The 12211-nt window shown below is 40.7% G+C and overlaps 1 protein-coding gene across 7 annotated transcripts in view; it reads right to left on the reverse strand.

Annotated features, from left to right (window-relative positions):
• Positions 1–9148, reverse strand: part of CCDC77 (coiled-coil domain containing 77) — a 30184-nt gene extending 21036 nt beyond the window's left edge. Inside the window, exons 1-6 of one of the 7 annotated variants that reach the window (XM_047867694.1) lie at positions 9034–9148; positions 5451–5505; positions 3706–3774; positions 3121–3247; positions 2963–3016; positions 913–1156 (exon numbers count right to left, since the gene is read on the reverse strand). In XM_047867694.1, coding sequence (XP_047723650.1) covers positions 913–1156; positions 2963–3000 — 282 coding nt within the window. In that variant the 5' untranslated portion in view covers positions 3001–3016; positions 3121–3247; positions 3706–3774; positions 5451–5505; positions 9034–9148. Of the gene's footprint in view, positions 1–912; positions 1157–2962; positions 3017–3120; positions 3248–3663; positions 3826–5450; positions 5506–8359; positions 8425–9033 lie in introns of those variants that run through there. The other 6 variants (XM_047867692.1, XM_047867698.1, XM_047867696.1 and 3 more) reach the window with 6 other exon arrangements.
• Between the last annotated feature and the right edge of the window lie 3063 nt (positions 9149–12211).

Raw genomic sequence — 12211 nt, forward strand, 5'->3', positions numbered from 1 at the left:
TAACTGGGGGGTAATTTTGCCTATGCCCCCAAGAGAAATTGGGCAGTGTCTACAGGCATTTTTGATGGTCACAATTGGGGACAGGGAGGATGGGGGCAGAGGTGTGCTACTGGTATCTAGTGAGTAGAGGCCAAGGATGCTGCTAAACATCGTACAATGCACAGGACAGTCTTCACAACAAAGAATTACCCAGCCCCAAATGTCAATAATGCCAAGACTGAGAAATCCTGCTCTAGGCGAGGAGGTGGTGGAGAACCAGATGAAGTTATAGCTAGGATTTGTGCTATGCAAGCAGAGCAGAAGAATAAGCAAGGGGTCATGTACAGGCAGTACAGCCACTGAAGTGAAGCACAATGGGATTTGGGTTAGAAGGAAGGACATGATGTCAGAAAACTGACAGGCAACACTTAGAAAACCTGAACAGTCGGGATGCCCAGGGGGCTCAGTTGGTTAAGCATCTGACTCTTTATTTCAGCTCAGGTCACGATCTCATGGTTCATGAGATCGAGCCCTGCAACCGGCTCTGTCCTGACAGTGGAAAGACTGCTTGGGATTCTCTCTCTCTCTCTGCTCCTCCCCCACTTGCTCTCACTCCCTCTCAAAATAAATAAACTTAAAAAAAAAGGGGGGGGGGTGAACAGGTGGCTCAGTCAGTTAAGCATCTGACTCTCGATTTCAGCTCAGGTTGTGATCTCACGAGTAAGATCAAGCCCCGAGTCAGCATGGAACCTGTGTGGGATTCTCTCTCCCTCTGCCCCTCCCTGGCTCACATGAGTGCATGTGCTCTCTCTCTCAAAATAAATAAATAAACTTTAAATAAAATATCTGATTATGATACAAGCTGGCACTTCTCTCAGTAATGAATGGACTCCATCAGAGTCCTGAAAGGGCACAATGCGCCATCTCTTTCACCTGTCCTTCACAAGCTCCTTTGTAGAGTTCCAGTTTCTTCAACAGGTCTTCATTTTCTGCCTCACACTCAGCCATCTTCTTTTGGTAATATTCCAGAAGCTCCTGAGAAGGGCAGAGGACAGCCAGACGATCTTGTGTGGAAGGCAAGGGAGTTGACTCCACCGAATCCAAGAAAGACTTTCCCTTCCAGTTGGTGGGACCACTGAAGCCACAGGCAACATCATGTTTGGAGGCAGTTGTCAGCCTATGTGACATTACAGAGGGCATGTTCATTAAACTGTGGGGACGTTTATGAGACATTATAATTTCTTAAATAAAAAAGGGGTTTATGTTCTTAAAGTGCTAGAAGTAAGGTGCTCATAAACCTTCAAAGTTTGATGTTTCAGGTTAGTGACAAATCTTGTGAACTGGTTTCCAAGTATTAAAGGCTTAAAGATAGATTCAAAATACATGTTAGAGGGATAAAAAGATCATTTAGAAAAATGAAACATCACCCAAGTAAGACCAGGTAGTAACAGAAAATGTAATGCTCTTCAGATGCATAGCAACGGAACACTATACACTGTAGTAAAACTGCTACTCCTCTTGTCCTAGAGAAACTCATGCACATATATACAAGCTGACATGTAAGAAAATGTTTATGACATTGTTTGTAACAATAAAAATGGTAAGCCTTCCATCCATTCAATAGGATAATGGATAAATTGTGGTATATTCATATAAATGGAACATTATTCAAAGTTATTAGAAACTGTGAATTAGAGATACTCAAATATTACTGAATCACCCAAACAGCATTAAATGGAAAAATGTATGGAGATGCGTATATAGAAGGTACTGCCATTTGTTTAAGATTATAATTTGCAAAATGAAACTGTTCTTAGGAACAAGTATATAAGTGGCAAACTTATTAAGAAAGGGAATGAGAAATATAAGATTCAGGATTAGAAAATAGGCTAGTTAGTGAGCACACAATCATATTAGCATCAGAGACATCTGAATTACACAGACCAAGACTAGACCAGGTCAAAGGTTAATCAAAGGCAAGACAAGAAGTTTAGCAAGTAAGAGCCTTCAGCTAAAAGAATGAAAGTTGGAAAACAAATAGCCCAGAAGTGGAGAAACCCTGTGAAAATTAATCCAGTTTGGCTAAATCTCTACAATTTACAACATAACAAAATACACAGCAGTGTGGAGAAACTTTATACCGGAAGCCCAGAGTTGTAGCTAACGAAGGTCATGGTCAACACCTTTAATAAGTGAGCATGTACAGAAGAGATATTAAAATTTACTTTCAGCTATCAGGAAGGAAAAAAAACTTAGTATTTTCTCAATCACTAAAAGCTCATGACAGAAATACTCTTTTACTTAATGTTTCATGTTTTCAAAGGAAGTTTTATTTATAACAACTCTGGGAAATAGGCTAGTAGATGAACTAAGAGGTACTTCTGAGATTCTGCAGTGGGGAGCGATGGCCACGAGGATGACATGTATCTATTGTGTAGCAATAGCAGAACCGGAATTAAAAGTCCCCTGTTTGTATGCTGATTGTTCCCTCTGTCGTCCAGCATCCACAGGTACTATACCAGGCTCACTCAAATTGCCTGCATTCTGGTATGAACATTTAATATGTCCTAGTTTTTAATGTTTATTTATTTTAAGAGAGAGAAAGAGAGAGAGAGAGAGAGAGAGAGAGAGAGAGAGAGGAGGGAGAGAGAGAAAGTGCAAGCGGGGAAGGGGCAGAGAGAGAAGGAGAGAACCCCAAGCAGACGTTGCGCTGCCAGCATGGAGCCTGATGTGGGTCGTGAGATCATGCCCTGAGCTAAAATTAAGAGTCAGACGCTTAACCAACTGAGCCAGGCACCCCTAATATGTCCTAGTTTTTAATCCGAAAAATACATAGTAAGAATAGAGAAATGAGGTCTAACATAGTTTAAATCCAGAGTTTGGAAATACACTTCTAAAACCCTTCTAGTTCCCAAGTTAACTTGCACTTAAGGCTACAGAAGTCTTGATTCTTTAACAAGTCAAAAATAAACAAATGGCTTACTTTCTGGAGACAGGGGTTCGTGTTGGGGTAAAGTTCATTCTGTCCTTTTCACACCTGTCAAACACACAAAAATTCAGAATGAGGGGTCAGGAACAGAAAAAAAACAGTATAAGATGGGATGCACAGACTCATTCCCTCTCCACCATCATCAGATGCACCTGCTGGTGAGAACGTGCTGTCCTAAAATGTAGGACTCTTGGGGTGCCTGGCTGGCTTAGACAGAAGAGCATGTGACTCTTGATCTCAGGGTTGTGAGTTTGAGTCCCATCTTGGGTGTTCTGATTACTAAAAACAAACAAAACAACAATAACAACAACAAAAACCAGCTTAAAAATAAATAAAAAATAAATAAAATATAGCACTCTTTAAAGTTGTTCCAAATCCTGAAAATCTGACTTTGAATTTTCATAAGGCATTCATTGTTCTTATTTTCAAATAAAATCAGAATGGACAAGCACACACAAAAGAAAAGCCTCCTTTATATGAAGACTGTCTGCAACAATGCAAAACAAATTTACAATCCTTTTGCTGATATAGAAGAGAGATTCAGAAAAGTTTTTGACAAGTAAGGGACAGTATGGGAATTAAGGTAGAGGACTAGTTATGCTAAATTTAAAATAAATACAAAGCCACTGACATTTTATCCTTATTTGGTGTTCTTTATCCATTGTTTTATCTTAGAGAAAGAAAAAACTACTTACAAAAGTTCATTTACAATCTCCATTCCCATTGCTAATACAGACCTTGGGTTCCTCTATTTGAACAACCTTATCAGAGAAATTTTCATGAAGATAACCTCACAGTCATGTTCTCTGAAAGAGGGAGGAGAGAAGGAGAAAGGGGGAGAGAAAAAGGGAAAGAGACTGAGAGGAGGAAGGGGAAGAGGGAAGGAGGGAGGGGAGAGGAGAATTTATTTTATTAACTTTAGAGAAAATTGTCTTATTGAGCATGCTTTGTCAACCCATTTGATTTTGAGCAAGATGATGTAATATTCTGCTCATGTACTTTTAGGGTTCTTCCTCATCTTTCTCTATACTTATTGCCTTGGTGACCACAGAAAGTGTCAGTTTTCAAATACCATCTACACATTAATGGTTTTCAAATTTCTCCCTCCAGCGCTGGCTCTGCCCTCGACTCTGATCATGCCTATCTGACTGCCTATTCCATATCTCCATTTAGATGTCGTACAGGTCTCTCAGGCTTAACAGGTCCAAAACCAAGCTCCTGCTAAATAAATACCTACCACCCAAAGCTGCTCTTCTCTCAGAATTCTACCTTCCAGTAATTACTACCTCCATCTTGCCAGTTGTTTATGACAAAAAACTCGGTTGGAGAAACTTTACTCCTCTCCTTGTCTTATATGCTACACTTGATCCCTGTGAGCAAATCCTATTGGCTTTACCATCCAAATATCTAGAATCTGACGATCACTCATGCCAATACTGCCCTGGTCCAATGCACCACAACCTATTGCTTGGATGACTACAACAGCCTCTTCAACTGGTGTCTTTGCTTCTGCTTTTAGAGCAGCCCCCCACAGTCTATTCTCAACATAGCAGTCAGAGTGATTATTTAAAATATAATTCAAACCACAAAGCTCCTCTTCTCAAAAGCCTCCAAGCTGTTTTGTTTTAGTCAGAGAACCAACATCTTTAAAATGGTTTACAAAGTCCTACATGGTCCGACTACCCCAGTACTTCTGTGACTCCACCTACTACTCTCCCCCTGCTCACTGCTCCAACAACACCGGGCTCTGCTGTTCCTCAAACATGCCAAATTTTTACTTCAGACTTCACATTTCTACTGTATTTATGATGTTCTTCTCCCATTCATTTATACGGCTTGTTCCCACTGCTTGAGGGTCCTGATGTCACCTTCTTGGTGAGTCTCCTCTGACCACTCTGGCATCCCCTTACCGACCTTCTCTGCTTTACTTCATCACCATCTGATATATTTTACTTATTGACTCCCCACACTGGATCGTGGAAACTCACTAAGGGCAGGGATTTTTTATCTCTTGTTTTCACTGCTAAATCCCCAGTCATTAAAAACAGTGCCTGGTTCAGTAGATGCTCAGTAAATTTTTTTAAAAATCCTCAATATGAATTTGAAAGACTCTGTTCAACATCTTCTTCTACTGGTCAGTCTACCCAGTTTAGCTAGAATACTGGTTTCTGTCTGTCATTCGATTAGCTTTCTTCTACCAACCAACCCTTCAAATATACCATCTCTTTTTCTCACTCTCTCCTTTAAAAACATTTTTTAAGTTTATTTATTTATTTTGAGAGAGACAGAGACAGCGTGAGTAGGGGAGGAGCAGAGAAAGAGAGAATCCCAAGCAAGCTCCGCACTGTCTGCAGAGTCCAATGCAGGGCTCGAACTCAGAAACTGTGAGATCATGACCTGAGCCAAAACCAGGAATCGGAGGCTTAATCGACTGAGCCACCCAGGCACCCCTCTCACTCTCTCCTTTAAAATGACTACTCACCTCCTTCCACAAAACTTCTCCAAGTCGGGCCAATTTGTCTTTTGTAAAAAATAACCTAGAAAATAGAAATGGTAATTGGGTTGGTATAGTAGGATTATGGGTAACATTTTTTTTTTAAACAGCTTTATTGAGATAGAGTAATTCACATTCCATAAAAGTCATTCATTTAAAGTATATAATTCAGGGGTGTCAGGGTTGGTCGGTCAGTTAAGCGTCTGACTTCGGCTCGGGTCATGATCTCGCAGTTCGTGAGTTCGAGCCCCACGTCGGGCTCTGTGCTGACAGCTCAAAGCCTGGAGCCTGCTTCAGATTCTGTGTCTCCTTCTCTCTCTGCCCCTCCCCTGCTTGTACTCTCTCTCTCTCAAAAATAAATAGTTAAAAAAAATCTTTAAAGTATATAATTCAATGCTTTCAGTATGTTCAGATATGTGTAACCATCACAATTACAGAACATTTTCATCACTTCAAGAAGTCCTCTACCCTTTAGCCATCACCCCTGTGCCCCCCTCCCCTTAAACTCTAAGCAACCACTGATCTACTTTGTGTTTCTATAGATCTCCCTATTTTGGACTTCCATAGGAATGAGATCATATAGTATGTGGTCCTTTGCGGTTGGCTAGTACTGTTCTCTCTCACTTAACATAATGTTTTCAATGTTCATCTGTGCTGTAGCGTGTATTAACACTTCACTCTTTTATATAGCCAAAGAATATCCCATTTTATGAATCCAGGTGACATCTTAAAGATGAATGCCACTGTTCTAAAACTATTTAAGAGTAACTTGGAACGCTTTTTTTTTTTTTTAATAATCTTGAGTCATTTTATTTGTTTTATAAAGTAAAAGTAAAGCCCAACATGGGCTCAAACCCACAACCCCAAGATCAAGAGCTGCACGCTCTACCAAATGAGCCAGCCAGGCCCTGCCGCGCTGCCCCCCCCCCCCCCCGCCCCCAAGTAACCTGGAACTTTAAGAGAGTCCTCCCACAACCCGTAACCTCTCTTCCCCCTCCGATCGGCGAATGTCCTCACTCCTGTTTCCTATGACTACTGCACATCTACAAAAAGTTATCTATATTCACATCTCATTTAGTTTTATTCTCTCACAATCTGACTTCTACTGCAACATCTGAACTGGTTATTCTTCTTGGTCACAAGACATCCAAATGAATAAATTTAACTGCTTTCTTGGTTTCCCACCCTCCATCCAACAAGTCACTCCTTGCTTTGCATACTTAATTTGACAGTGTTGACCACCTTTTCAAAAAATATTGGGAGTTGAGAGCTTGGGCTCTAAAGTTAAACAGACTTGGGTTTAAGTATAAGCTCTGTCCCTTATTAGCTGTGTAACAAGACCTGTTATTTAACCTCACTGCATTTCAGTTACTTATTAAAGAGGGGGAAACTAGGGGTGCCTTAGTGGCCCAGTCAGTTGAGCATCCAACTTCAGCTCAGGTCATAATCTCACAGTTCTTGAGTTTGAGCCCCACACTGGGCTCTGAGTTGACAGTGTGCAGCCTGCCTGGGATTCTTTCTCTCCCTCTCTCTGCCCCTACCCCACTTGCTCTTTTTCTCTCAAAATAAAATAAACTTAAAAAAAAAAAGGATAATAGGGGAGCCTGGGTGGCTCAGTTGGTTGAGGGTCCAACTTCAGCTCAGTTCATGATCTCATGGTTCTTGAGTTTGAGCCCCGTGTCAAGCTCACAACTGTAAGCACAGAGCCTGCTTCGGATCCTCTGTCCCCATTCCTCTCTGCTCCTGCCTCTCTCTCAAAAAATAATAAACACTTAAAAAAGGAAGATGGGGAAAATAGCATATATCATAGGTTGGTGTGAGAATTAAATGAAATAATGAATAAAAAGGATGAACAGTGACACATAAGTGCTCAATAAATGGAGATTATTATTTTTTACTGAAAATTTTCCTTTCTTGGTTCAAAAGGTTCTGTCTTCAACTTTCTTTGCTATTTCCTCTATCCATTTCTGTGGGAACATCATTATCCCCACTGCGTTTATGATTACCTCTATTATTTAAAACACTACCTGGCACAGAGTAACTAACAATTACTTACTGAATGAACAAATGACATCTTTCAATACCCTGGTTTGAATGTCCAATATGTAATGGACATTTTCACCTATATGTCCCACTGGAGTTTGAAATGTCTAACTTAAAAAAGTTTAACTTAAAAAAAAAAATCACTCAAGTCACGCATGTTTTAGCACCTCAAAGCAAATTCAGCATCTCATAAGCAACCTGGACTTTAAAATTAACATTCATTATTTCATTACTCCTTCTCTTGACCTTCATCCAACCATATGAAAATCCCATATAGTCTCTCTGGGCAATCACCATGTTTATTCAGGATCTCCATATCTTCTTCCCAGCTCTACTATAATGGCTTAACTGTTCTACCCACCCCTTGTCTCCCTTGGACCATATTCTTTTGTTTTTTAAGTTTATTTATTTTGAGAGAGAAAGAGAACCAGGGAGGGACAGAGAGAGCATCCCATGCAGGCTCCATGCTGTCAGCACAGAGCCCAACATGGGGCCGATCTCACGAATGTGAGATCATGACTTGTGAAATCGTGACACAAGCAGAAGTCGAGAGTTGGATGCTTAAGTGACTGAGCTAACCAGGCACCCCTTTGCACCATATTCTTAAAAGTCATAATATTCATCAGTGGCTCCTCATAGCCTAATGCATTAAATGAAACTCAGCCTAGATGTCATGGCTCTCTATCTAAGGACCAAACCTATCTCCCCTAATTTCCCTCTCTTCCCCTAAAATACTCCCGTTGCAGATAACTTTCTTGCCTCCATGCCTTTGTTGGTGAGCTTCCCTCCAGCTGGAACATACATCAATCCACCCCCACCCTTCCCCCCTTCACTTAATGAAATCCAGTTAGTACCTGAAAACTAACTACCTCCATCTCTTTCCAGAGTTTCTCGATCCAAATTGATCTATCAAAATGATGTAGCTGCAAAAGAACACCATCTGTAATTCTCTAAAAGTTAACATAATAGAGTTCTTTGTTGCTATAATTTCTCTCACGGCAGGGTATGTTCCTTGCAGATAGAAAATGGGCATTACTCATTATAGTACCTCCCAAAAGATCAATATAGATAAATTAATGGGTTTCAGTTAGCTTCTACTCCTCTCTCTGTGATATCCTCATTTAAGTGGGTTTTTTTTGTTTTTTAATACAGCCTGTTTACTTAAAATTAAATCTTGATTAGTACTTTGACATTTATTTTATTTACCCCCATAACAACTCGGTTAAGTACTTCTATTATACTTTAATCTACAAATGAGGAAATTGAGGGTTAGACTATTGTGGGATGAGGGAATACCGGAGCGCATTTCCAGGACACCAAATTCTACACTCTTTTTTATATTTCATCCTGCTGTTGACTCCCTCATGTTTATGGCTCCCCAATCCTCCGGCACCCTCAAAATATTTCACTTTGCACATCCTAACTTCCTTCTTCCGGGACCCGCACTTACTTCTCCCTCACCAGATTTTTTCTAGCCCAAGGCCCGTTCCCCCACTCCTGCATCCCAAACGCAAAACTCTGTACTCACGCCACACTAAACCTCCGAGTCAGAAACCCGCAACCGAAAAACAAAACTTAAATCCGGTAGCTTTGCAGCGCCACTGAGCGTGCACGAAATCGGTCCAATCGCCCACAAGTTTACACGGCCCTTTGGATTGTGCGCCAATAGGAAGGCTATTCACACAGAGGCACGCCCCATTCCCGCTTTTCCTCGCTTCGCGTCTAACCGCGCAGAGATAGCCGGGAAATGTAGTTTTACTTCAGCACGCAGCTTCCCTGGTGGAGGATGTTAATGGATTGCAACCCAGTTTATCCCAGTACTGGTAGTCTGGTGTTTGGGGTCAGAACGCACTAATTTTGGGCACCCCCAGTTTAAACTTGTTCAACTACTTTGTTTTCATAAAAAATCATGCAGAAACGCGATGCATAATCATGCAATGGATACAGGATTATTATGTGTTGCAATTTACAAGCTTATATCAAGGTGAAGATTCTAAGAAGATAATTTCTCCTTCAATGACCTGGTGGCCTAGGGTCAAGATAGGACCTGTGGTTCAGTTTCTACCGTCAGAGAGTTATGTATATAAATACTACTATTTTTATCAGCAGACACTGCTTCCTTTTCCTGAAAGATGTGAGAAACTGGCTTTAATAATGTAAGCTAATTCAAAACTCAATTGCAGTCTCATCTTTGCAGAAGAACAAACGGTAGGAGTAGGGGGAAAGGCACTTCAGCCTCTGAGCTGTCACTACTGCTATGAAAAAGCTGGGACTCTTTGCTGTATAAGACTTAAGGATGTCCAGAAGGAATTTGACATCTCCTAAATTTACTTTTTGCTGTCTTGTGATTTTTCTCTATTAGTTACACCAAAAATCAGTATTTTTGTGTCTCTTTTGGCCCTTACATTTTTTTATTATTTTATTTAATTTTAAAGTTTATTTTTTTATTTTGGGAGAGAGGGAGAGAATCCCAAGTAAGCTCTGCACGGTCAGCACAGAACTGGATGAGGGGCTCCCACAAACCGTGAGATGATGACCTGAGCCAAAATCAAGAGTTGGGTGCTCAATTGACTGAGCCACCCAGGTGCCCTCCCTTATATATATATATTAAGCAAAATCATGGTGATCTTATCTCCATACTGGTTCTTAAATACATATTATCCTATTAATTGCTACTCTGTGTCTCGTCACCTTTCACTTGGATTACTACAATAGGTTTCCGACTGGTGTTTTTCCCTTCTCCAATCCATTCTACAAAAGGTGATTATTTTTTTTAAAGCACATTTCTGGACATGTCACATTCCTGTTCATAAACTTTTGGTGACTCCCCAAAGAGTAGAGAATAAGTCCAGAGAGTGATATGGCATTCAAATACTGACATAACCTGATCTTACTTATCTCATTATATAATAAATAAATTATTTTCTGAATGTAGCATGGACTTCCCAGGTTTGGCTCATACCCTTCCTTTTATGTGGATTGATCTTTTCCATGAATCTTAACCTATAAAATCCCTACCAAGGCCAATACAAATACCATCTCCTTTATTAGAAGTAATCCCTTGTGCTTTGATATTCATTTAGCAATTTGTCATTGTATTTTGATAGCATAGCTTCTGTTCAAATGTCATCAGTCTTGAGCCCTTCTCTGACTACACTATCCCCCCTTACCACCCTTCCGCTCCCTATCTTCTGTACTTTTTAAAAAGATCTTATCAGCACCTAAAATAATATATATTTGCTTGTGCTCATTATTTTGTCTCCCCTTGCCAGTAGAATGTAAGCTCTGTCTTTTTATTGTTGTTCATGTTATATATGCAGAATGAATCTAGGAGAGTGCCTGGCACATAGCAGATGCTCAAAAGTTGTTGCCAAATGAATGAATGCATACATAACATTCTTCCCCACAGGTGTGTTTCCTCTCTTTATTAGATTGCTCTTCTTCCATTCTATATCAAGGTTGAAGTGTCATCATTCATTCACATGTCAAAGGGTTATTCTCAACCCTCCCTCTCTCACAACCACCCAATGTCAGATTGATTTTTTAAAAAAACACTCTGGTTGCAGAGGATCAATTAAGGACAATGCTTGAAGATCTGGGAGGCTGCCGTGGTAATTCACGGAAATGCCTAACTAAACAAGGGAGGCAAAAATGGAAATATGAAGAGAAAAATGGGAAATATTTAAAAGTTCTAATTGACTGGGTGGCTCAGTAGGTTAAGCATCTGACTTCAGCTCAGGTCGTGAACTCGCAGTTTGTGGGTTCGAGCCCCATGTCAGGCTCTGTGCTAACAGCTCAGAACCTAGAGCCTGCTTCAGATTCTCTCCCTCTCTCTCTCTCTCTCTCTCTCTCTCTCTCTCTCTCAAAAATAAATAAAGATTAAAAAAAAAAGTTCCAGGGCGCCTGGGTGGTTCAGTTGGTTAAGCGTCTGACTTCGGGTCAGGTCATGATCCCCCAGTTTGTGAGTTTGAGCCCCGCGTCAGGCTCTGTGCTGAGAGCTCAGAGCCTAGAGCCTGCTCCAGAGTCTGTCTCCCTCTCTCTTTCTGCCCCTCCCCTGCTCGCACTCTGTCTCTCTCTCTCTCAAGAAAATAAATAAACATTTTTTAAAAAGTTCCAATCAACTGGATCCAGGACAGGGAGATTAGCTGGAGTGGGTGACATTAATCAGAGTGGGAAATACAAGGGACCTAGCTGGCTCAGTCGGTAGACAGTGTGACTCTTGTTCTTGGAGTTGTGAGATTGAGCCCCACGTTGGATGCAGAGATTAGTTAAAAATAAAATCTTAAAAAAGAATGGGAAATACAAGAGGAAGAGTATATATGAGTATATATGGAGGCTATGAGAAAGGCAAAGCTGAGAAACTCTTACTTGGTATATTCTCCCGTCCTGGGACTTTACTTTCCTACTCAGTTTAATTCTGTGGTGCATAACATTGTTACTGCCGGCAATCTCATCTCTTTGTCTTTCTGTTGTAATGGCACTACACTTTATTTATTTGTTTATTTATTTATTTATTTATTTAGGCTAATGTGGGGCTTGAAGTCACTGACACTGAGATCAAGACAGGAGCTGAGACCAAGAGTCAGATGTTTAACCCACCACCAAGGTTCCACCCAGGTGCCCCAATCCCTGTACTTTAGATTATTCTTAGCTTTTGCCTTCTATGTGTGCTCCTGGGGAACAGTCTCCCATTTATGGGAAATGAT

The sequence above is a fragment of the Prionailurus viverrinus genome, chromosome B4, assembly GCF_022837055.1.
Source record: "Prionailurus viverrinus isolate Anna chromosome B4, UM_Priviv_1.0, whole genome shotgun sequence".
Lineage (NCBI taxonomy): Eukaryota > Metazoa > Chordata > Mammalia > Carnivora > Felidae > Prionailurus > Prionailurus viverrinus.